The sequence below is a fragment of the Dendrobium catenatum genome, unplaced genomic scaffold (assembly GCF_001605985.2).
Source record: "Dendrobium catenatum unplaced genomic scaffold, ASM160598v2 fragScaff_scaffold_80, whole genome shotgun sequence".
Lineage (NCBI taxonomy): Eukaryota > Viridiplantae > Streptophyta > Magnoliopsida > Asparagales > Orchidaceae > Dendrobium > Dendrobium catenatum.
This window is the reverse complement of record NW_021318542.1, coordinates 365,225-391,780: the sequence shown is the minus strand read 5'-3', so window position 1 is coordinate 391,780 and position 26,556 is coordinate 365,225. Positions and strand designations below refer to the sequence as shown.

The following is a 26,556-nucleotide window of genomic DNA, read 5'->3' as shown; positions in this document are numbered from 1 at the left end:
GATAATGAAATCAGGAGCAAAAGCTCAATAAAAATTCTTTTTTTTTTTTTTTTTTTTTTTTTTTTATTTCCTATTAAAAAATATTTGCTTAGATATAGTCAGTCAAGCTACCAAATCCTCCATTTCTTCCGCCGCCACCTCCACCGGCACTGCCACGGCTACCGCTGATCAACTAACCTATCTTCTCGTTAACTTCCCGCAACGAACGATCCTTTTGCCCTCCTTTTATTGCCATGTGAAACCATAACCCTAGTCTGAGATCTACTCATGGTCAGATTCCAGCTCCACCTTGGCTACCTTTTCTCCTTTCCGCTCTCCCACCGCGCCTCCGTTGTTGTGGCCGAGAGCGAAGACACCGGGAGCGAGAGCGGAAGCGAGTGTGGAGCCGATTTAATCGCGTCTCCGCCGACCATACCGGCAACGGACAAGGGCAGCATAGACCGACGGGGACAACAGTTCTCCATATCGGAAATGGCGACGGCGGCGTTGCAGAGGTCTCTTGCCATGTGCAGTCTCGGCGCCGGAGAGGAAGGGGCCGGGGCTTGCATGGACATCGGCTGGCCGTCAGACGTTCGGCACGTTTCCCATGTGACTTTCGATAGGTTCGAAGGGTTTCTTGGTTTGCCAGTGGAGTTTCAACCCGATGTCCCGAGCAAAGTTCCCAGCGCCAGGTGCGTTTATGTTGATGCTTTTCCCAATGAGTAATATGGTCATGCACACTGCTACCTGCTTTCACTTATCTTTTGTTTTTTTAAGGATTGCGCAATTTTTTTTTTGGGTTCCAAGGTAGATGGGTCACATGCTTATTGAATAAATTAATATGAGGAGTTTTGGAATTCAAAATGTGTAAAAGGAATTCAACATCGTAAATCAAAGTTTTGATAGGTGTTCTTTGATTGTAGATGCATTGAATAGGCTTATAAGATTACTAATCTTGCTCTTTGCCGGGGGCACTGATAGTGTTCCCCTTCTTTGTAGCATCTATAAACGCACAATTTTCCAGTTCTAGGAGGAAGTCGGTGGCTAAAAAAATGGACTTTTAGGTTCCTGCAATTTATGAATTTCATGGTATTTCTTACGTAGTTAATTTTGTGATTTACTCTATTTGGGCATTTGTTGCCTTTCATTTTGCCTTTTTAGTTTGCTCCTTCAGTTATAAACCATTTGGCTCTCAATTTTTTATGAATTGCTTCTTGTTTAGTGCTGCAAAGAAAGAGTCTTATGTAAATTTAATTGATTTCTAGAAGACATGTTAATGCAAGCAAAATTTTAGGAAATTAAGATTGCATATAAAATTGATTTGTCTTCCTTCCAAATGACAAAACACACTAAATAGGACATAACAAAGTTTTCAATTTCTAATAGAAACCACCTACAAGTTATATTAAAACAAAAAAACAACACAACTTATAACTTATAATAAAACAGGACACAACACAACTTAAAACTTACAATAGTTTTAGAAAAGAATGATACAAATGGAGTGGAGACCATGGAGAGAAGGAGATTAGAAAGCCGAGACGAATTAGAAGAAGATAGCTCACAAGCTAGATAACCCACAGGTTATATATTCCAAATATTCATCTCCAAAAACCTTTTTACAACAGCCCAAAACACTTCCTTTTATAACCACAAAAGAGAGACCAAAAGACAGCCTCAACCGCCCCAAACAGCCAACCAACAAAAAGGAAAAAAAAATGTAACATTTAAGGCTTCCTGAAACCTAACAACCACAACAAGGAATCATGATAGAAATAGGAAACGAGGGACCCAGACAGAGGTACCGAACAACCAAGCTGGCCGGAACCGAACAGCCCAGCAGGAAGGAAACCGAACAACCCAACAGGCAAGGAACCGAACAACCAACCCAAGCAACCAAGAATCGTCAAGCTCCCAAATAGACCAAACCCACATGAATCAAACCCAAATCAGCCCAAGGAAAATGGACCAAGCCCATTTAGCCAACTTCAGCCCATAGTTAACCCGAGTATGCAAGCCTTGCTTGCATCACATGTTCAAGAAGATCAAGATTTAATTTTTCATGCATTAAGAAAGTAAAAATTGTCTCCAAAATATGCTGAAGTTATGAAAGAATGAATGCTGGAGCAGGGACTATCATAAGTAGTTGTGGAGTGGCCAAACAGTTCCTAGTCACTGTATTATTGCATTAGGGATCAATATTATGGTGAACCTTTTAGAGATACTGAAGATGGATATTCAAAGAGCGGTGGTGCTTTGAGGTTGCTATTTTCAGGCGTTATTGTTCTAATTAGTGAGGCTTTTGTCGGGATAAGTGTGAAGTTGTTAGAAGGCAAGGTGCTTAAGAGCAGTATAAAAACGAGTTCATTTTATAATATTATTGTACTTCCTTTGTGACAGCAAATAGATGTTACCAAGCATGTCTTCCTTTTATGGGTCAAGAAAAAACTGATTTTCCAAAAAAAATATTTTCAAAAAACTATGAAAGAAGTTTTGAAGATGCTTCACAAAGCTACTTTTTGGAAGTATCTTCTCAACCTCTCTCATGAAAAAAGAAGCCCAACAAATCGAGCTTAGGTTCAGTGCATACTTTGCAATTTTAATAGATGTGTAATTTAGAATTATTTGTTCTGTTAGAAATCAATTGATGCCTAGAGGTGTATAAGTTTAAGCTTTATGAATCAATTATACAAAATAAATAAGGATATAAACATGGATATTACTTCTAGAGCTATGTAGTAAAAGTGGATGAAGAAGAAAAATTCTTCTAGTTTTGATTAACATATTAGCATTTGTCAAGAAAAAGTCTAGCCTAATGAACAGTAATCAATTCAGGATTGTAAACTCTCCGTTCTTCACAATTCCACATCAGGAATTTCTTGTTTTATTAACTTCATGTTATATTCTTCACTTTCAAGAGCCATAGCTGCAACCTTTACAAGATTGAATGCAAATCCTTCTTCCTTACATTCAAGAACTTCATCTACCAAGCGATTTCAATGAATATCTGCCAGAGAAGTTCCCGTCCATTGTGCTCTAGCTCTGCACCTGCTTCTTCCTGGATCTCCTTCACAAAAGGCACAAGAGCCTTTCAGGTTCATAAAATCAGTAGAGATTAAAAACCTCTGCTAAGAACCATGGAATAAAGAGACGGACACATTGAGGCGCCTCAAGTCGAGGCGGAACATAGGCGACTCGAGGTTGAAGCCTTGATGGCTCGGCCAAAATGTGCGATTTTTTCTCACGAAGCGTATGCCTCAAATCTTATCGCCTCGAGGCGTATTGAGGCGCTACCTCAATTTATTTGTTATATACCACCGAGAGATGGAGTCGAGTATAATAATTATGGTTGGACTTGTCTGCTTCATGTGAGTGACAGACAATCCGGTCGACTTTGACGTACCTCGAGGCAAAGGTAACGATTTATTTCCTTTCGTGCGGTTTTGCGGGTTCATTTTCTATGTGTTAGAGTTCTGCTTCGTGTAATGTCGTAGATTGTAGTGTAGGTGATTATCTTTCTTCCCATCATTTGCTTCCTCTTCGCTTACTTTTTGCCTGCGAGTTATTCATGTGAGAACTGAGTGTTGAAATCCAACTACTTCGACGACTTCAACAACCACAATCTGGTCAACTTTGACGCACCTTGCAGCGAAGGTAACGATTTATTTCCCTAATTCCCTTTTGTCTTTTGCTTCCTGTTTGCCTACTTCCCGCCTGCTACAGCAAAGGTAGCATTTTTACCTCCTGTTCGTCGATTGATAATGTTAATTTTATAGTTGTATTTATGGATTCTTATTTTCATTTAAAATAGTATTTTTCATTGAGTTTGATTTTATATTGATTTTATCAAATACAAATTACTGTAAGTTACGATAATTTTTCATTGTATCAAACAAAGACCAATACACAATAATGGAGATAGATATGAGGTAATCTCTCCTATAAGGAGTGAATTAAACTGCTCTCCTTCCCTTGTTATTCTTATTTCTTCCGTTTGGCCTAGCTCATAACCGCAGCTTTTTTGTTCTGTCTCTCGAGTGCCTAAATTCAGCAAAGTGGATGCTTTCTTTAGACCCTAGCTTTATATGTACTTATATATGTTAACAAGTAGTTTGCCGTAATCTTATTTCCTTTAAACAATTCCAGCCATCTTTTTAAACCATTTGCCGCTGATGTTTGTATAAGTGAAAATGCCATTGCTAAGGATACTGGTAGGTGTACAATAAGCTAAATAAAATAACAGTGTTACTAAATACTTAGGACATTTAATCAAAACAAAATTATCGTTAATTAATACAAAACTAAATATAACTAAAAATGCCAGTCTTGGGTCTTGATCCTGAGAGCGTGTTTTATTTTTAAGCGAGTTTATTTTGAATCTTGTGTTTCAATCATATTATCTTTAAACAAATTATCATGTTCATAATTGACTTAATATTTTATCATTTTTTGTAATTATTTATTATTTTTAAATACTTTATTTTTTTCGTTTGAGGCTTAAGCCTCGATCCGCCTTGTCTCGCTTAGACAAAACGCTTCGATCCCCGATTTCGCCTTTTAAAACCTTGCTAAGAACATAATTTCTCATGCCTTATGCAACCAGCTATCTCCATCCATCAATCAATCAATAACATAACCTCTGTCACATCTCCTTCTCAGTAGTAGGAGATGAAACATCAGGTTCTTCATTAGAACCTTTAAGTCAGTAACAAGAAAAACTAAACAAAGCAAGAGAGATTGAGAGGGAGAGAGAAGAATGAATTCACTAAAAAGAGAATGAATTAGAATATCATGAATAAAATGGTGGGGGATCTATTTAATATATGAAAAAGTTTGAGGGAGAAGGTTCCTTTTACATAAAGAGAGGCATTGAACTTGACAGTCTGACATGGGATGCTGCCTATTCAATATAGTGGAATGCCTCTATTATAAGAAGGCTGAAAAATAAAAGGAGAAAAAGAAAAGGAGAAGAAGAAAAGGTGCAACCTTCCCCTACCTCCAGAGAGGCTATTTATTGGGCAAAGGGGAGAAATATTTTTTTCAAGAATAAGAATATTTTGGGAGGAAAATTCTTATATATATAATATTCTTGAAAAAAGAGCATTCTTAAAAAAATGGCATAACCGGCAGCTGGTTATAATCGGTTGCCAACTCATGTTCGCAAAGGGGTGCGAGCCCCTTTAATTGCGCTGTCGCGACAAAAAAAAAAAGAATGAGGTGAGCATTATATGTGCTCTGGTGATGCTAGGGTTGTCGTCGGTCGGCCAGTTCGGCCACCTTCGTTGGTCTAAGCCCGATTTTTGGCTTGAACAATCCGATTTGGACATTTTGGGTGTCCTAAGAACAGTTTTTCAACTTTCGGGACTCAATTTTGACACTTTCAAGGCCCAACGGTGCTTCTACAGTCAACTTCAAGCCATTTCAAAAGCTTTGGATTTTTTTTTTTTTTTGAGATTTTGTGCTCCAATTATCACGCCAAATTTGAGACATGTTAAAATCATGATTAAGGGTATTTTACTTGATTTACGATCCCAATAGAAGGTCTACGTTCATGTATATAGATCACGCCTTGAAATTACCCGGAAATTATAATTTTGCATTAAAACCATTCGAAGAGCTCCGACACATATTCGGACTCTACAGGCTTTGACGTTTAAAAATAGGAAGACAACTGACATATCATCAAAAAGTTATTTTAATCAAGCATGAATCTCAAGGCAATTTTGAATTGGAAACTTCTAAAATTAAATTCGGAATCATTGGAATTCGATTTCAACAAACTTATAGTCAAACTGAACATCTTAAAAATACAAACCCAACGACACCAAATTCGATCCGATCGAGCCCAAATGGGTCCGAATCAAGGACTTGAAGCATATTTGAAAGGTTCAAAGCATAAATTGGATGACCAAATGATATCCAAATATGACATGCATTTAAGTCAAATCAAGCGGCTTGATGAGATGAATCCAACGAGGCCGAGATCATCGAATTCTGACATCATTAAAACACTTAAATACTTGATAAATGGTCTATGATCAAGGGAGTTGATATTGGTCGTCCATTCAAAACACTCCCAACATTTCCTTAATCTTCTCCCTATTTACTGGTCATGCCACTCCCAGAAAATTATAAATAGACCCTTCATTCTTCACTAAAGGGGACCAAGCAGGAGAGGAATGGAGGAAAAGAGAAGAGGAGAAGGAAGAGAAATCTGAGATCTCTCTTGTCACCAAGCTCTTGCTCGACCACCACCTGACCACCGATCATTGCCAGACTTTTGCCTGACTATCGACCGTCGTCGGACTTTTGATGGACTTTCATCCGGCCACCCAGTGTCGTCGGACTTACGCTAGACCACCGATTATTGGCGAACTACTGTAGACTACGGTCTCTTCGACCACTGTCTCCAAACTACAGTCTCCCCGACCATTGTTGCTTGACTAAGGTCTTTCTGACCACCTACGGTCTTTTCGACCTCCGTCACTCGCCGACTACGGTCTCTCTGACCACTGTCTCCAGACTACGGTTTCCTCGACTACTGTTACCTGACTACAGTTTTTCCGACCACCGTCGCACGACTACGATTCTTTTGACCATCGTTGCCCGACTACAATCTTTCCAACCTCCGTCGCCCCTCAACTACGATCTCTCCGACCACCATCTCCAAACTACGGTCTCCTCGACTATCGTCATTTAACTACAGTCCTTCCAACAACCATCACCCAACTAAGGTCTTTCCGACCATCATCGCCTGCCAACTACGGTCTCTCCGACCACCATCACCCGACCAAGGTCCTTCCAACCATCGTCACCCGACTACGGTCTTTTCGACCTCCGTCGCCTGCCAACTACGATCCCTCCGACCACAGTCTCCAGACTACGATTTCCCCGACCACCATCGTCCGACTACAGTCTCTTCGACCACCGTCTCCAGACTACGATCTCCTTGACCATCGTCATCTGACTACGTTTCCTCTGTTTTCTGTCGCCCATCGGTTACAGTCCTTCCGACCAACATCGCTCGTTGAATATGGTCCCGCCAACCAAACGAATATGTCAACACTGATTCTTCCAACTCCCACCATATAATATATTTTATATAATGTATATTTTCTACATCGAGCCAAGGCCTTTCCCCTAAGGAAGGTCCTTATTTGTAATCGACTGTAAACATTAGTGGATTTATTTAAACTGGGCAATGCCCCGTGATTTTCCCCCTTTTCAGGGGTCTGGTGTCTCTTATGAATGCTACACCCACATCCTTATCTTTTATCTATCCGTGTACTGAATCTTCGTATAAAGCTAGGACGCTAAACTGCTGCGAATATTCCATGACACAACAATATTCAAAACAACTGAATGCAAATATACACAATTAACTGAGCATGTGAATTAAAGGAGCAATGTAACAATCTCCACCATTGTTTCTTAATTTATTAGTACAAAAATCAACATTGAAATTCTCTCTCACTGACCTCAACAACTCTAGACAATGCTTAAATTTTGAAGAAGCTAGAGCATTTGTCAACATATCCGATACATTGTCATTTGTTGGAATCATTACAATCTCTATAATCCCATTATCTACTTCCTTCTTGATGAAGAAATACTGTAGTTCGATTATCACAAGACATGGGCATAAAAAAATCACTAGTTGAAATAATTCATAAATAAACCCTTTCATTCATTCAGCTTCTATTATGACTTTAGAAGCATCAATGTAATCAGCTTCAGTTGAAGACAAGTCAACAATTGGTTGTAAGTTTGCCTTCCAATTCACTGCATTTTCAAAGAACTTAAATACACGACCAGTAAGAGATCTCTAAGCGTCACAACATCCTAAAAAATATTAGTCTACATAGCTAATGATAACATCATCTATAGAATCGGATTTTTCACTCCTTAGTCTAAAGGCTATGGTTCCATTCAAGTATCATAGCACCTATTTTGTAACTTCCCAATGTTGTTTCTCAAAAGCTGACATCCTATACTTGTGTGAGCCTTGAGTTAAGAACAATTCTTGCCTCTCTTCTTTTCTGATGATCTCCCTTGAGTTAAGAACACTCAGTTACAAAAATCATTTATATGTAATATTCAAACTATCACTGAATATCTTGCCAATCCTCATCAATTGAAATTTTTTCTTCTTACCATATCGATGTAGTTTACTCATCAACCAGGGATACTAGTGTAATTTAAAACATCGTCTGTTCTACTCCAGACTACTCCATTTTCGATATATCGGAACATTAATATTATATTCCTCACAATAAGCATCGTCGTGTTATACTCTTGAGTTGGATAGCATCTGATGATGATGTCTCAACCGAAGGAAATTAAACCCAACTGTATGGCAATCTTCAACTGAAAGAAATGAAGCCCAACTGCGTGGGGTTTTTGTCTTCATAAATCTGTCTTGTTCTTGCTTCCAAAATGTACCTGCAGGGTTGAAATGTTTTCTTATCATCTCTGTATTTAATTTTAATAACAATTTATGATGGTTTAATATCCAAAGATTCATACAACAATATTATGCCTTATTAGATTGCACTTGCATTTTTTATACAGGTTTAGCTGGCGTCTTACTAGTTTCCCTTTGATGGATTGTTGTCCGTTATAGCAAAGGGCTGGAAAATTCCTCGTTAGTTTTTTTAAAATCTTGGCTCACCATTGTTGTGAGACAGAATGTCCTTTGAAAGATCTCAGGAAATCTCTAAAGGACTAGAAACAATATAGTTCGGAGCCAACTATGCTGGTTTTATAGTTCATAGCGGTTGCTTTTGGATAGACATTTGCAACTCAGACCTTATGAACAGTATTGTTCTATTTGACTCTTTGTTGTCAAGCTGTGTTTTCCTTATGACCTAAGTATTCAACAGTGAAAGAGCAATCCAATGTCATTGTTAACCCTAGAAGATTAATGACTTAAGATATAAACGATTTGAATTATCCTTAAAATTTTACTTATCAACAATAATATGCAATTGATTCCTCTTAAAGTGATACAATGTTCATGATGCTCTTGGAGGACCAATGATGACTAATATTAATAAATGCAATATGGGGATATGAAAATGGGCCCCTTCATTGCCATGCGCATGATAGAATACTATAATGTATTTTTTAATGTCCTTAAATAAATAAATTTTAAAAGAAATGATGATTAACCTTTAAATGTAAACTTAAAATTTTAAATATTGACTAAATTTTAACGATAAGATGGAGATACTTTTTTAATAAACTTTAATTTCTTAAAATTTATTAATTATTATATAAATAAATGTAAGAAATATATAAATTTCATTTCAAAATTTTATAATTTTAAGATTTTCTTATAACTATAATATTAAAAAATTAATTTGTACCAAATTTCAAATTATGAATTATATAAAATAAATATTAAATTTGCTTTTCAAATTTTTTTTTTGGAATATTAAAAAAAATAAAAAAAATATATCCAATGGCATTGAATGGGTAATTGGCCGAAAAAAATTAAGATTAATACAAGCAGTCTCTTAAACATGCGACTTTCCTAAAAAGAAAATATTTTTGCTAGTCGCCTGTTTAGCAAACTACCGCCTATCTGGTCAACATCTATTCGCCCATTAAATGGGGACTAAGCCTAATTTTAATTCTTCTTAACATAATGTTCTTCTCTAGAATTTCTAATCCTCTATTTAAAATTTCTCCTTATTAAATTTAATTTCATTAAAAGAGAATGAGTTAGAATGCTACTTTTAGTTAAAAAGAATATAAAATTTAGTGAGAGGATGGATAAAAATTAAACCATCTACTTATTGCAATCTAAACGGACAATAGCATCAAGTGCGTTAAAAGTAAGTACATGTATAGTGAACAAGAACATTAAGTCTTTATTCCACTATGTGGGGTTGGCTGCATGAATCCTTTTTCTCCATTGTGTATAGTTAAAAGTTAAATTCTCATTTAAAACTAATAAAGAAAGGTAATTTTTAATATTTTTCTAACAAAGTCTTTTCAAGTCTACCTCTACCTTTCTTAACATAAGTCAAATCTAATACATCTACTTTCCCAACAACGTCATCAGAAGACTAACGTTTTATATGAACAAACCATCTAAGGCGACTCTCTCTAATCTTATCTTTCACTTGGAGCTACTCCAACCTTTTCACGTATATACTCATTTCGTATATTGTCTCTAAGAGTCAAGACACTCATCCACGTGAGCATCCTCTTCTCTGCAACACTTAACTTAATATCATGCTTCTCTTTTTATGGCCAACATTCAGGACCATAAAGCATTGCAGGTCTAACCACCATCTTAATGAATCTTCTCTACTGGAACACCGCTCCAATCATTTCGAAACACATGCTGAAGTGAAGTGGCCCTTGGTGTAGTTGATCTGTTTGATGTTTCCATGATGTACTTGACCTATTCTTTTGCAGTGGACTTGTGTTGATGCAAGTGATCTACGCAATGTATTTTCCCATAATGATTTAGTGAGGCCTTTTATGGGTGTAGCTGCCCTCGGGATCTAATGAACCCTCTCCTCTTGGATTAACTGGCTTAAAATAACTTGATCTAGTGAAACCTCTTCTCTTAGTTTAAATAATGTAATGTAGCTTGATGTTGCCACCCTTCCAGAATAATGCCTGAGGATTGAGCCTCTTGATGAAGCCCCTACCCTTACTTGATTCCCTCGAGTCATAAATGCTTGGAAGCCTATACATGCATACTATGGCATTCATTTTCAATTGATTGATTATGCATTTGTTATGTATGTGTGAACCTCTTCAGTGAGGCTTATGTGATGAAGCCGTGAAGCTATCTATATTTTTTATTTATTTTTTCCCATTTTTTTCATGTAAGCACTTTTAGATCTTCTGTGATGCATTGGCATCACAAAACTGGTTGTTTATTTGTTTATTTTATCTACGTTTTCAGTATCATACCTTTCACACAGTTTCACAGGGTTTGGGAATGCAAGCCACATACTACGGAGTACTGACAACTCTGTCATCGTTGTTAAAATTTTGAGAATTCTCTGAGCGTTTAGTCAATGTGTACATATTATCCAAGTAGCCAGTGATGTTCTTTTAGATCGACAGTGTAGAATTGAAGTGAAATATGTGTTGATGTATAAATCACCTCTTGCTTTAATCGGAGCCTTCTTTTCTTGTGCATATTACTTATTCTTCCTAATATGCTTAAAAAAATTGGTTCGTACCTTACTTGAACTTCAGCTGTTTTACTTGGAGATCTTGATTCGTACTGGTTATAACCTTTCATTGCAGTATCAGAGTTTTTGGAGTTTCTGCCGAATCCATGCAATGTTCATATGATAGTAGAGGAAACAGTGTGCCAACTATTTTACTGTCCATGCAAAGGCATCTATATTCACAAGGTGGTCTTAAGGTATTCTCCTTCCTATCTCCAGATTTCCGCTGACTGTTTGCTCTTATATTTGTTTTAATTCTAGGATATGCAAGTACTAAACCTCTACTCCTATTATTTTAGGTAGAGGGGATATTTAGAATTAATGCAGATAATGGACAAGAAATGCTTGCCAGGGAAGAACTAAACAAAGGTGTTGTGCCACATGGAATTGACCTGCACTGTTTAGCTGCTCTGATTAAGGTATAATTACATGCCAAAAGTATTGAACGTTTGCATTTAATTGACTTTTGTTAAATTCAGATAATTGGAGAGGAAAAATGTTTAATTTTATTGCACAAGTTTGTTCCTATTTATAGATCTATACAAGATATATTAATAAAGAAACAAATAATTACATAATAATTGCATAATTACTCTAATATAATTCTTCCTAAATCAGCCATCTAAATATGGAAAGAGATCAGCGTGATCCAGGTGAGCCTTCCATGGATTCTCAGCTTAGTCGTGGGATCGAAATGCCAAGGGACGGCTAGATTTAATAGGTGAGCCTTCCACAGATTCCCATCCTAGCCGTGGGATAAATATGTCAAGGGACGGCTAGAATTTAATAGGCGAGTCTCCCATGGATTCCTATCCTAGCCATGGGATGACTGGGATTTAACACTCCCCCTCAAACTGAGGAATACAGATTTGTCATTTTCAGCTTGGTAATCAGTCCCAGAAAGGTAGAGTTATCGAGTCCCTTGGTAAGAATATTTGCAAGCTGGTCTTTTGATGAGACATGGTAGATACATATCAGACACTATCTAATTTCTCCTGTATGAAATGTCTGTGCACTTTTATGTGCTTGGTCTTGTCATGTTGAATTGGATTGTGAGCTATGATGATTGTTGATTTTTTGTCACAGTGTAGCTTCATGGATCTTTCCCACTTGATCTTTAGGTCTTCTAGAATTATCTTGATCCACAATAGCTTACATATTCCTAAGGCCATAGCTCTGTATTCTGCTTCTGCTCTAGATCTTGCCAACACATTTTATTTCTTGCTTCTCCATATAACAAGGTTTCCTCCAAGGAATGTGCAATATCCTGAGGTAGATCGTTTATCTACTGGTGATCTTGCATAATCTGCATCAATATATGCTTTTGGGGTTATTTCACATTCTCTTTTGAAGAAAATCCCTTTACCTAGGTTCCCCTTAAGATAATGTGGTATTATGTCTACAATTTGCATGTGATTCTGCTTTGGATTTTGCATGAACTGATTAACCATGTTTACAGCAAATGTTATATCTGGTATGATGTGGGAAAGATAGATTAATTTTCCTACAAGTCTCTGGTAAGCTCCTTTATCTACATTTGGATCTTTTTTAGCTTCCCCCAATTTGAGATTTTATTCTAATGGTGTTCGTGCTGATTTTATTAGTGTCAATTCCTATTTTTAAGAATAAAGGTGATGCGCAAGATTGTGCGAATTATAGAGGTATTAAGTTAATGTGTCATACTTTAAAACTATGGGAGCGAGTTATGGAGCATAGGTTGCGGCGTGATACTAATGTTTCTCAAAATCAATTTGGATTCATGCCGGGTAGGTCGACTATGGAAGCCATACATTTATTAAGAGTTTTGATGAAGAAATATAGAGAAAATAAGGAGGATCTACATATGATATTTATTGATTTAGAAAAAGCATATGAGAAAGTTCCAAGAGAAGTGTTATGGAGAGTTCTTGAAAAGAAAGGAGTCAATAATGCTTATATTCAAATCATTGAAGATATGTATGCAGGAGCTATTACTTGTGTTCAAACACAAGGTGGATTGTCCAAGTATTTTCCTATTTCGGTTGGGTTACATCAAGGATCAGCCTTAAGCCCATATCTTTTTGCTTTAGTCATGGATGTTCTCACTAGACATTTGCAAGAGGATGTACCTTGGTGTATGCTTTTTGCTGATGATATTCTTCTTGTTGATAAGACTAGAGAGGGATTTGAAGGTAAACTTGAATTATGGAGGTCAACCTTAGAGTCTAAAGGTTTTCGCTCGAGTAGATCTAAAATGGAATATATGGAGTGTAATTTTAGTAGTAATAGACCTAGTGATGAGATTGTGACTCTGGGCGATTAAGTCATTAATAAGAGTACACGTTTTAGATATCTTGGATCTATTGTTCAGAGTGATGGTGAAATAGATGGGGATATTATCAGCAGAATTCAAGTTGGATGGTTGAAGTGGAGGAATGCATCGGGCTTGTTATGTGATAGAAATATACCCCTCAAACTCAAGGGAAAATTCTATAAGATGGTGGACCTGCAATGCTTTATAGTGCAGAGTTGTTGTTGTTGTTGTGGTGTTGGTGCTGATTTACAAGCTACTTTACATGTTTCTTTAATAAGATCATTAATGTATTTTTATTGTGAAATAAAGATTTCTTTGCTGGAGTGGACCCCTTCAATTCCAAGAAAATATTTTTATCTATCAAGATCTTTGATTTCAAGTTCGTTTGCAAGACATTTCCTTAGAATTACTATCTCCTTTTCATCATTTACAATCAAGATAATATAATCCACATAAGCTAATAAAATTGTGACTTCCCCTGAGCCTGAGTGCTTGAAGAATCATGTGTCGTCTCCTTGACTCTACCAATAACCATCAAGTAGCATGACTTTTGAGAATCTTCCAAACCAAGCTCTTGGTGATTGCTTTAGCTCATATAGAGCCTTTTTTAATCTACACACTTTGTTACCCCCAAATTGTTCCTTGAATCCTAGTGGAATCTCCATAAATATTTCTTCCTCAAAATTCTCGTGTAGGAATGCGTTTTTAACATCCAATCGTTCCAGATGTCAGTTATAATTAGCTGCTAGTGAGAGCACGATCCTCACTGTATTCATCTTGGCCATAGGTGCAAAAGGTTCCTGGTAGTCAATTCCATAAGTCTGAGTGTACCCTTTCGCAACTAGTCTTACCTTATACCTTTCTAGTGTACCATCAACTTTTGATTTCATAGAGAACACCCATTTGCAGCTGATTGATTTTTCCTTATTGGTAGGTCGGTGATCTCCCATGTATTGTTCTTTTTTAGGACATGCATTTCATCTTTCATGTCACTTTTCTAATTTTCATCATATAAAGCTTTAGAAATATCATTAGGAATATGAATATTATTTAGTGTAACTAGTAAATTTTTGTGTAAAGGTGAAAAGTTATGAAAGGATACAAAGTTGGTTATGCGATACAATGGAGTTTTTTTTTGTGAACTTGTATTAACCTCATTTTTAGGAGACGGTTTAGATTCTTGGTTATGCTCTGGAGCATAATTTGGATTTGTACGCCTTGAATACACTTTCCCAAATCTCGTATTATCCATAATAGGTTTGTTCTCAGTTTCCCCGTCTTTGATTTCAGGTTTAGGTGGATTGGTTTGAGTTGGAGCTAAAAGGTTAAGAGGGGCAAGCTCACTTTCCACATCTTACACAGTTTCAGTCTACCCCTGAAGATGATGTTTGTTGAAATAAGATTTTTGTTCATCAAAAGTAACGTCAATAGATACAAGAGTTTTCTTGGTAGAGAGATGATAACACTTGTAACATTTTTTGGTCGATGAATATCCAACAAAGATACATTTGAATGCTCTTGGATCTAATTTTCCTCTATTTTGACTGTGAATGTGAACATAGACAGTGCACCCAAAGATTCTATATATGAGGCTGTTATGATTTTGAAATTCAGGGTAAAAAAAGATAGAATATCCATTGGTATTTCTAGTCCCAAGGTTGTTGAATGTAGTCAGTTTATGAGATATGTGGTAGTAAGAAGGGCTTCCCCCCAGTAGGATTTAAGTACATTTTGGATCATGGTGTGAAAAATCGGAAGGATAGTGCTCACATCGTATTTATTTTTTAGGAGAAAAATCCAAGAGATTCGAGTGCAGTCATCAATGAAGGATAGAAATCATCGGGCCCCTAAGATTTTAGGAAATTTTTTGGGTCCCTAGATTTCACTATGAATAAGGTAGAAGGGGTATGCGATCTCTCGATTTTGTTTGGAAAAGAAACTCGTTTATGCTTGGTTAACTGACAAGATTTCAATGAAAAGATTCATTTTTCAACTTGTAAAAAAGTTTTGGATTTATATTTTTTAAGACATCAAAAGATGGACGTTCTAATCTAAAATGATGAAGCCAAATAATAGATTTTTTATTAAATAAGGATAACATAAGATAGTTATTATTGATAATAGTGGATTTGTTTAGCTCTTCTAGGTAGTACACTCAATCTCTCTCCTTAGCAAGTCCAATCTTCTTTCTTGATCCATGGTCCAAAAATAAGCAACAAGGTTAAATATGACTTGACAATTATGATTACTGGTAAGTTTTTGTATATATATTAGATTTGTGGATAATTGAGGTACGTGAAATACATTTTTTAGAGTGAGGGTGGGAGATAAGGGAATGTCTTCTTGGCTTGCTACTGTAGTAAGAGAACCATCAACAGTGATGATTTTCTTATCATTCGGGCAAGGAGTGTAGTTGATGAAGTAGGTAATGCAGTGTGTCATGCAATTTGTGGCTACTGAGTCAGTGATCTATGCTCCTCTCAAATGATTTCTAGAGGTAATTAATCCAATGGATATAGTAAATTTGCCTGAAAGTGCAAGAGAAGAAGATCCAGGTAATTTTTCAAGTGATACCAGGAGTTGTTTTAGCTTATTAATATCTTCTTTGTTGAGTTCTTTGAAACTGTAGTGAGGGTGGTGTGAGGAAAGTTTAGAGTCGAAATTTAAGAGGCTAGTAAGTAAATATAAAAAGAATAATGAAATTTGATGAAATGAGAGTTTATTCACTAAAATATTTAATTAAACAATGAAAATTTATAAAGCATTTTGGCCCATACTTTTAGGCATTATAAGACTTTGACAAACATTATTGGAGGGAAAAATAGACGGAAAAGATATGTTGATGGTATTTGGTGGTGGGTGGTAACTGGTGGCAGAGGTACTGACTGACTGTGACAATAATATAGAATGTACAATGTATTTTAAAAATCAATGAAATTTGATGATTTCAAAATACACCAAAATTGAATTAGAGGCTACATTTCAAATACTTTTAAATTTTACTTTGCATTAATTTTTGTTAAGACCAAATACTAATATTTTCAAAACTTTTGTATTTAGAATACTATACATCCCTTTTTACTTCAAACCAAATAACCCTTTAAAATATTCTGAATTATGGGTTGTTTATTAGGCTGTTGATTGAGCTTTTGTAGTTGGATTTTTCTTTATTACTATTATTATTATTATTATTTTGGCTTAAGTCTTAGATCTCTGGATTGGACTTCTAACTTGATTATCTTGATCGATGTAATGTGTTATATTATGTACTATTAAAGGAAATTGAGACAAAAGATTAGGAGGGGAATTCCGTAGACTTGAATTAACTTATTAGTAGTTGTTAAAAATAATTCGTGAATGTTGATCTAACATCTTAAGCATATTTAGCATAAACAATTAAAAAAATTGAGGATTCATAAAACTGATCCAAAATAGTTGGCATAAGGCTAATGGTAATGCTAATTATTAGTGTAGCGTATTATGATATAAAATAATAGAGCTGTTAATAGCCTCTTCACATTCATTATTGGGCAAATCACAGTACCATAGTCCTCATAAACTGGTGGCCTAGCTTTTAATGAAGCACGATTGAACGTTTTAATAAGCGGGATATTTGGATTTGTGCAAAGTATGCAGGTGTACTACGTATCCATAAAGGTCTGATAGATGTGAATTCATGTAAAGGAAATGTTAGAGAAAAGATAACTTGGATAGAAGTTCTCAAATGAGGCGTAGCCTCCTTGTGAATGGCTTCTTTCTTGGTTGTCCAAGACTTCACGTCAGGCTTGGTATGCTTTGACGTTGTGATCGTTACTTTATGGATTCACAAATGTTGAGCAAACCTTGTTTGTACACACAGAATCCTCTAATATTATGTTACACAATTTCTACTTATACATGTATTAATAATGCTTTAATCTAAATTGATGATATGGTCTAGTTTTAATACCGTGCAAGATGCTTATTTAGGCTTCGTTTGGGATGGCTTTTTTATCGCTTCTTAAAGCAGAGAAAGCTGCTTTAAGAAGCAATAAAATTCCGTCCCCAACGAAGCCTTAGGCTTCGTTGTGAGTGCTTTAGACTACTATTTTTTCCCTGCTTTCAAAAGATTTTTGTACTAAAAAGCAGCTTTGCAAAGCAGTTAAAAAGCCATCCCAAACAAAGCCTTAGTATTCAAACAACTTATTGGATCTTCTTAAATATGCAGGCATGGTTTAGAGAACTGCCGAATGGGATTCTGGACTCCATTCCACCGGAACTGGTGATGCACTGCAATGCCAAAGGAGAGTGCTCCCACCTCATCAGAATGCTTCCGCCTACTGAAGCGGCATTGCTTCACTGGCTCATCAATTTGATGGCGGATGTTGTGGAGCACGAACATTACAATAAGATGAATGCTCGAAACATAGCCATGGTTTTTGCTCCTAACATGACACAGGTCAGAAATGTTTAGCTTAACATCTAATAAGCAATGGTGGAATCTAGAAAAGACCCAGGGGCAAAAATACTATATAGCTAGGGAACTTTACCGTTAAATTCTCATTTGAAAATTTTTGTCCTCCACTGCTTATAAAACTTATAAATCGTACTTTTATGTCTTCAGATGACCGATCCTTTGATAGCATTGATCCATGCAGTTCAAGTAATGAACTTCCTTAATACATTAATCATAGAAACACTCCATGAAAGAGAGCTGGAAGCTGCAGAGGCTCTACAGTTGCATTCTAACTGCAAATCTCATAGTAATAATGATGATGACCTTAATTTCTCAGACTTTGCAGAGGATGCTTACAACTCACTGAACGAAGCAGATGATACAGACAGTGATAGCAAAGACAGTTTCAGGAGCTTTGAAAAGAGAAGCGAAGTTGACGACAGTGAATTCATTTCTGGAAGGTCTTCACCAACTATGAGCGATTCAGGTGGATCTAAAAATGGATATGGTAATTTTGATTCTGAAGGTTTATTAAATCGACTCAGTATTAGGAAAGGAGTGCAGAAGCTGTGTAGGCATTCCTTGTTCTTGTTGAACAGATCTACTGAAAAGACAGGTGAAATTGACATTGAAGTTTCTGGTGAATGCCCATAATTAAGCTTAGGTAGAAGATTTCCCATTAAAGATAATGAGCCTTATCTTGGATTTGCTGTAGGAGCTTGATCAGGTATGGTGTTTGGTACTTTATGTCTGTGTTTAATGAGGTTATTTGAGTGTTATCTATGAGAACTAAAAATGTAAAAAAAAAAAGAAGTGATTGTACAGTTACCTTAATTATTTTTAGCTTCAAGTGATGTTCTAATTGAAGGCTGATTTATTAAAGATTTATGTGATATTGTTAGGCTTCGTTTGGGACGGTTTTTTTATTATTCTTTAAAGCAATTTTTTAGTTTAAAAATTTAAAAAATTTTATACTAAAAAGTTGCTTTAAGAAACAGAAAGAAAGCCGTTCCAAACGAAGCCTTAAAGTGGTTTGGAAAGAAAGAATTGCTTTGTCATTTTTATATTGCTTACTTGTTACAAATTATCTAACCTGAAAGGTCGTTTTAATATTGGGAGATTTTCATACATACCACCATATAATACTCTATTTAAATTTTTAACACCTAAAACTTTAATATTACATACATACCATTCTTAGTTCATTTTCATATCAAATATGAGTGGTAAAAATGAAATATATGAGTGATTGGAAGAAAATATGAGTGGCATATTTGATATTAAAATAATATAGAGTGGTATGTATGTAATATTAAAATTTTAGGTGTTAGATATGTAAATAGGATGGTATAAAGTGGTATGTATGCAAAACATGTACTGTTCTTGGACTGTTATGCATTGCCAACGTGATTCCTCTGAGAACAATTAAATAAAATTATATTTTCTGCTCAGCTGTTGATGTAAATGCATTGTAAAGTTTTATTTGGAATACATTTTTTTTACTATTTTGCTTTTCAGGCTGAAATAGTCATTATTTTTTTTTGTACTGTTTTTTTGTTTTTAATTTATAATAAAAATTTATTTATTTTCTTACACCAAATTTTAAGAAAAAAAAATCCTAATTTATAATAATTTAATAATCACATTTATAAAAAAATAATACCTGTCCAAATGAATCTTAAATAGAACGAAAGCTAATTAGAAGTAGAGCTGCAAGCAAATGAAACGTTTCATGAGTTACTCGATGATTGGTTCAATTAAAGTTTATTTGTGATCGTTTAATTAACTAAACAAATAAACTTGAACAATATTTTAAATACTCGATCATTAAATAAACAAGCTTGAACATTAAATGTGTTCGGCTTATTTATGCTCATGAACAAGCTCAACATGAAGCTCGATAAAAGCTTGATTCGTGTTTGATTCAGAACTCGTGAATAAGCTAGATCAAATTTCAATTAATATTTGATTATAAAAGTGATAAATATACATAATATAAATATTTTATTATAATCATATAATTATTATTAAATAATAAAATTTAAAATAATTAAATATTATAATATATGTTAACTAAAATAAACCTGGCAGAACTCCGGGCCTTAGATGATGGTTTGGCGAAGACGAAGGCCTCTGGCGGTGGTCCAGCAAAGGTGAGGGTCTCTGGCGGTGGTCCGACGAAGGTGAGGGCCTCCGGCGGTGGTCTGGCGAAGGTGAGGGCCTCCGAGGGTGGTCCGGCAAAGGTGAGGGCCTCCGACGGTGGTTCGGCGTAGGTGAGGACCTCAGGTGGTGGTCCGGCGAAGCTCTGGCGGTGGTCCGATGAGACTCCGGCGGTGGTCCGGCGAAACTCCGGCGATGGTCGAGGAGGAGCATCTTCCTTCTCTCTTCTCTTCTTCTCTTCTTCTCTCTCTTGCTTGGGTCCCTTTTCAAGAGAAATGAGGGGTCTATTTATAGATTTCGTCCGGTGAGACTCCGGCGGTGGTCCGGAGAAACTCCGGCGGTGGTCGAGGAGGAGCTTCTTTCTTCTCTCTTCTCTTCTTCTCTCTCTTGCTTGGGTCACTTTTCAAGAGAAATGAGGGGTCTATTTATAGATTTTTGTAGTGGCATGGCCTGTAAATAGATGAGAGATCAAGGGTAAATGAGAAGTGGTTGGATGGACGGCTGATATTGAATCCCTTGATCATGGACCATTCGTCAGGCATTTGGAGGCCTTAATGATTTCAGAATTCAGTGGTCTTGGGCTCGTTCGATTCGTCTCGTCGAGCCGCTCGATTCTATTATAAGCTCGTCATATTTGAAAACCGTTTGGTAACTCAAACAGTGGTACGAAGCTTCCAACAGCGCTTCGGGTCCTTGATTTGGGCTCATTTGGGCTCGGATTGAGTCAAATTTGGTGTCGTTGGGTTCGTATTTCCGAGACGCTCAATTTGACTATACGTTTGCTGAAATCGGAGTTCAGGAGATTGGGTAACCAAAAAGGATTATGGCAGATGTTAGTGGATCATGGATATTGATCATTACTCTTGGATTGGCATTCGGTGACAAATCAATAAGAAATGTCGAAAGTTGGGCAACATCAGACGATTGGTTGGGTTGCACTCCTTATAAGAAAGGGACTAATTGTCTAGAATTATGAGTATTATGCGCCAGTGTTTAATGGGCATCAATCAACGATATATATTAGCTAATGCTTTATTAGGAACAGTAAAAGTCAAATGATGTTGGACTCAACGGATCTTCATATAGGGAGAGATTGAGCAATTAAGAGAGCTTGAATTTAAATTTATTAAAAATTACTCTTTGATAGGCATCATCATATGGTCGATTAAAATATTAAAAATATGATTATATTAGACAATCACATTGGTCACTCTTTTTATTGGAAGAAAGATCAATTGACAAAAAAAAAAAGGATGTTGGATGTAGAACGCAATTCACTATTCAGAGACGAACCATAATGCACCATGTCAACAATATCGAGCATGGTACCGAGTGCTGTACCGAGCCGCAGTATTGAGCGGGGGTGATGTGGCGCATTCTGGTTGGTCTCTGAACAGCGTTTGACGTCCTCACAGAATAATTTGCCTCCGCCTTTTCTTGTAGATATATGTCATCCTTCTCTGATAGGCATTGAATAATAATCAATAAGAAACATAAAAAATTAGGTTATGTTGGAGAGTTGACTTGTTCTCTCTTCTTGTAAGTTGGTAGATTAGGCATGTCAGCACTATTGAGTGGTACCAAGCGCGGTACCGAGTGGGGGTGACATGGCACATTCTGATTTATCTTTGGACAGCCTTCGACATCCGCACAAAATAATTTGCTGAGCATTAGACATCAATGACTGATGGGTGTCAATTGTAAAAGGTTGGACATGATTGAACGATAACGTGATCGTTCCCTCTCTCTATAAGTGGGAAGACTAGGCAATCAAAAAAGTAAACATGTTTAAAAAAAATTAAGATTAACTTTCAATAAAAGTAAAGTGCTCAGGTACCGCTATTTGGTATGCATCGAACAATGTTCAATGATGAACATCAGAGGCTAAGCAATTTTGATTGTTTAACTTGGTTGTTCTCCTCATATTAAGGGTGCAAACGAGTCGAGTCGAGCTCGAGTCAAGGGTTGTTCGAGCCGAGCTCGTTTGTCAAATGTCGAGCTCGAGCTCGAGCTCGAACTCGTTTCGAGCTCAAAAGTCGAGCTCGAGCTCGACTCGACATCTAAAGAAAAAGCTCGTCGAGCTCTCGAGTCACGGTTCGAGCTCGATCGTCGCGGTCCGTCGTTGCTCGCGCGTCGGAGTCAAGCTCGATCTCGTCCGCGTCCGTCGTCCGTCGTCTGCGTCGAACCGAGTCACGGTTCGAGCTCGAGCACGCGTCCGCATCTGTCGTCCGTCGTCTGCGTCGCTGTCCGCGTCGGAGTCAGCTCGAGCTCGCTGCCGCGACGTTGCTCCCGCGTCGCTGTCCACGGCGAAGTCCGCTCCTGCGGCAAAGTCATCTCCGGCGACGAATTCCGCTCCCACGACAAAGTCAGCTCCCGCGGCGAAGTAATCCGGCTCCCGCTACGAAGTCCCCTCCAGCGGCGAAGTCCGCTCTCGCTATTCGAGCTACTCGACGAGCTATCGAGCCGAGCATCCCTGTGTTCGAGCTCGAGCTCGATTAGCCGTCGAGCTCGAACTCGTGTTCGAGCTCGACTCGCGAGCTCGATAAGCTCGGCTCGTCGAGCCCGTTAACGAGTCGAGCCCAAGCCGGCTCGGCTCGGTTGCACCCCTACCTCATATCAACACAGATTAAATAGTTTGAAAGATTTATGTTAGATATTTATGATTGAAATATCTTAGCTGTTGCTCTTTTATTATCAGTTGATGATGATTAATGACGAACATGCTATTAAGAAATTAATTTGGTTGCTCTTTTATTATTGAACATGCATGTATATACTTTTTTTTTTATATTAATATATACTTTAATTCATAGTTCTCCTTGGCTTACAATCTTGTTGGCTATGTGAAAGGGCAGACATATTTAAATTAGATATATAAGTATATAACTACGTACCTTAGTATTTAATGTAACTTCCCCATAAATATTTAGTTCAAACAATGATAGATATGTATTTAAAATATCTTTGGATTATTTGGGTGTATTTAAATTAATTGCAAGTAATTAATTTTTAATTCGGCTTAAAATAAAATAAACTAAATACAGTATAATTTTATGACAGTGTAAATAAAAAACAGTTAAATATAATGATTTTTAAATACATCAAACACTTCAAATTTTTACTATGCTTTATTTCCTCATCATAGAAAATGTAAGAGTTATTCATGTGATTAAATTGTTAAACATAGTACATAAAACTCATAAACAACTGTTTGGGTAATTCCTCTGGTGTGGAGATTAGGAACTAGGTTAATTGGCTGATTGATTCGTCGGATGATGAATTGGAATCTGATTTTCATGAGACTGACATTGATTTTTCTCTCGTGCGTACTTCCAATGTTGCCACTCGGGGGAAATTTTGGGGGAGAGGACGACGTAGACGATGATTTTTTGTTCGTCATGCTGTTTCTCCTCGGGAAATTTTTGCTTTATTGTTCGATTTGCTGCTACGTGAGGCTAAGGGCAATGATGTGGTCGGGGCTCGCGTCCCGGTCGTTTTTGCTGGTGGCAACCATTGGTGTGAACTTTCGGGACGGATTTGACATTGTTTACACTTTACCGGACGGTCCGTGCGGGACGTCTTGGACGCTGGAAGCCTCGGCCGATTACTGAGCCCGCTTTTAGCTTGTAGTTTTCCTCTTTTTTTTTCTTCTGCTCGCCGTTTTCTTTTCGTGTAACCTTTTTGGTTTATTAATAAAAAAAAAAGATTTTGAAAAAAAAAACTCATAAACAACAAAAAAAAATAATTATTTCATGTACTTTTTATATAAATTAAATAAAAATTAACTTTAAAAAGTATTCAATTTATTTTAAAATTAATATAATATAACAAATTGATATAAATATTAATTTTAAAATCTATTATGACATAATTTACTGAGTTCAAAAGAATCACATTGGTAGATGAAAAGGTCCATGAAAGCATTTAGGTGATGACTTGGAATTAATTAATGAGAAAGGATAAAGCTTGCTAGCTAGGGCTCAACTTTTGCTCAGTCGCATTTAGTAATTCCTCCACCTTTGAAGACTTTAAACCCATTAATCTATCTTGCATGGGAGCCATGCAATATAGCATTATTATTATTATGACATTGACATTAGATATTATGTCATGTGCCATCAACCATGAGTAGTAAATGGAGGCCAATTGTCAAATGGCAATTGGTTCATGCTTCTAATTATCAAGAAAGAAGTTGGTAGTGATCATGACTCAAAAGTTTGGCCTAAGAAGCCCATCTTGACTTTGGTTACAACTATAACATTTTGAATTTGAGCTAATTCTTATAGGAGTGTATGATAAAATTTATTTGAAAAAATTTAAATGTATCTTGATATGCGGTAAAAAGGGTAGAGAGAATGTATAATATTTTAGTTTTGTATAAAATTTTAATACATACAGATAGAAGTTATAAGTGACATAATAAATATTTACATGAAAAATCCTAAATGGGGACGAAGCATGGTGTATGATCCTTTTGTAATAATCTAATATTTAATTATAAATACAAGAATCCATTCTTCTTAACAATTGAAGAAGATGGAATTGCACAACTTGGAATAATTATCTGATCATCATTATAAGTTAGAAAAAAAAAATCAAAATTTCACAAGAGGACAACTGAAGTTTAATAACAGGCATGGATGTTAGTAGTCAGACAATAATAGTCGGATAACAAAATTCAAATGGCAGAGGCGATGATTGTTGATGATGATTATTTTTTTTTTAATGTGGAAAACCTAAAATTAAAAGAAAAACTATTGAGCCACAAAAAAAAGACTGCAAAGCACTTGAACCAAAGCAGTGGGAGGACCCCCCTGTAACCCCCTTAGCCAGCTTGACTAATTGAATTGAGATCTAAGACAACAATACTACTCGATTGATCAACACAATTAGATTCCACACAAAACTAACAATATTCCACTTGGAAATTGATTGCGAACAATCCTTCTCTCAATATGTAGTACTAATAATAGTACTTGTAATGTGGCTCACAACTACTCTCATTCTTCATGAAGACCAATTAAAACTACATATAACTTCAATTTGTCAACTGTTATCGTCTTCATCAATATGTCTGTAAAATTTTGGGTAATGTGTTTCTTCTTTAAAGATAAAAGTCCATCTTTCAGAAGCGATATGTTGAAATGATACTGAAGTTGGATGTGCTTTGTTATGACATGGAATACTGCATTCATGGACTGATGAATAATACTAATGCTATCACTACGTAAATTCTCATTTCTTCCCTTTCCAAGCTCTACCAAGAAACTTTGCAACCATATCATTACATTGCTAGCCTTAGTGATAGCAATATACACAGCTTCTATGGTTGAGAGCATAATAATCTCCTGTAATTTAGGAATTCAACTAATTGTAGTCTTTTTCAAAGTGAAGATATAATCAATTATGCTTCTCCTTCCATCAAGATCTCTAGTAATATCATAATCTACATAACCATATAGATCAATTCCTACATCTCCAAAGCAACAAATAGCTTTGTTAACTGGTCCTCTTAAGTACCATATAATCAAATTATTCATCTCAAAATAATTTTGCATGAATTACTTATAAATAAGCTGATTACTCCTATTGCATATGCTATATCTGATCTCGTATATATTATAACATACATCAAACTTTCACGTGTTGAAGCATATAGAGTCCTCACCATCTATTCTTGTTATGCTTCAGATGTAGGTGATTGTTTTTTAAATAGCTGAAAATGACTACCCACGAGAGTGCAAACTAGCTTTACCTTACTCATGTTGAATATTTTTAGCACCTTGTCAATGTACTCAACTTGAGACAATTTCAGTATACTTACACTTCTATCCCTTCTAATACACATATTGAGAATTTTCTTTATTGAACCTAAATATTTCATTTTAATCTTTTTTGATAACTTATCCTTTAGATATCTTATCTTATCCATATCTAATCCTACAATCAATATGTCATCCATATACAAACATAGAATGACAATGATTTGTCTGACACTTTGTGTGGTAATTATCTAACATAAACCTATCAAAGATTCTATACCATTGTTTGGTGCTTACTTTAGCTCATATATGATCTTTTTGTGCCTACACACCATATCTTCTTCACTTATGACCACATATCCCTGAGGTTGTACCATGCATAACTCTTCTTCAACATCACTATAAAGAAATACTATATTAAATCCATCTACTTTAGATATAAATTCTCCACTACTACTATGCTCAGTATAACTTTGACTATAGTCATCTTCATCATTGGAGAAAAAAATTCAGTATAGTCTTCTTTTTTCCTTTGTTTAAACACTTTTATTATATGCTTGACCTTATAGTGCTTGCTACCAGCATGTTCTTTTTCATCATATAAACCCATTTATTATGCAATGCTTTCTTCCAATATGGCAGCTTTGTCAAATCTCAAGTCTGATTAAACTTAAGCAAATGCATCTCATCATCCATGTCTTACTCTAACTTTTTTGAATCATCAAC

General features: G+C 36.1%; 1 protein-coding gene and 1 long non-coding RNA gene across 2 annotated transcripts; both read left to right on the top strand.

Moving 5' to 3' along the window:
- The first annotated feature begins 99 nt into the window (after window positions 1-99).
- On the top strand, window positions 100-18,790 carry LOC110104469 (rho GTPase-activating protein 5). The gene is made up of 5 exons (XM_020833604.2): window positions 100-671; window positions 11,257-11,377; window positions 11,480-11,599; window positions 17,681-17,911; window positions 18,077-18,790. The coding sequence occupies exons 1-5, from the start codon at window positions 268-270 to the stop codon at window positions 18,560-18,562; spliced, it is 1,362 nt and encodes a 453-aa protein (XP_020689263.1). The 5' UTR covers window positions 100-267; the 3' UTR covers window positions 18,563-18,790.
- LOC114579978 lies at window positions 678-5,178 on the top strand. Its single transcript, XR_003701264.1, has 2 exons — window positions 678-3,394; window positions 3,486-5,178. It is a non-coding gene; the product is annotated as an uncharacterized LOC114579978 (long non-coding RNA).
- Window positions 18,791-26,556: the final 7,766 nt, after the last annotated feature.

Bases quoted from the DNA above. Each gene is read 5' to 3' on its own strand.
- LOC110104469 (XM_020833604.2), top strand. From the start codon at position 268: ATGGTCAGATTCCAGCTCCACCTTGGCTACCTTTTCTCCTTTCCGCTC. The intron at 672-11,256 runs GTGCGTTTATGT...CTTTCATTGCAG, and splicing joins AGCAAAGTTCCCAGCGCCAG to TATCAGAGTTTTTGGAGTTT. The intron at 11,600-17,680 runs GTATAATTACAT...TTAAATATGCAG, and splicing joins GTTTAGCTGCTCTGATTAAG to GCATGGTTTAGAGAACTGCC.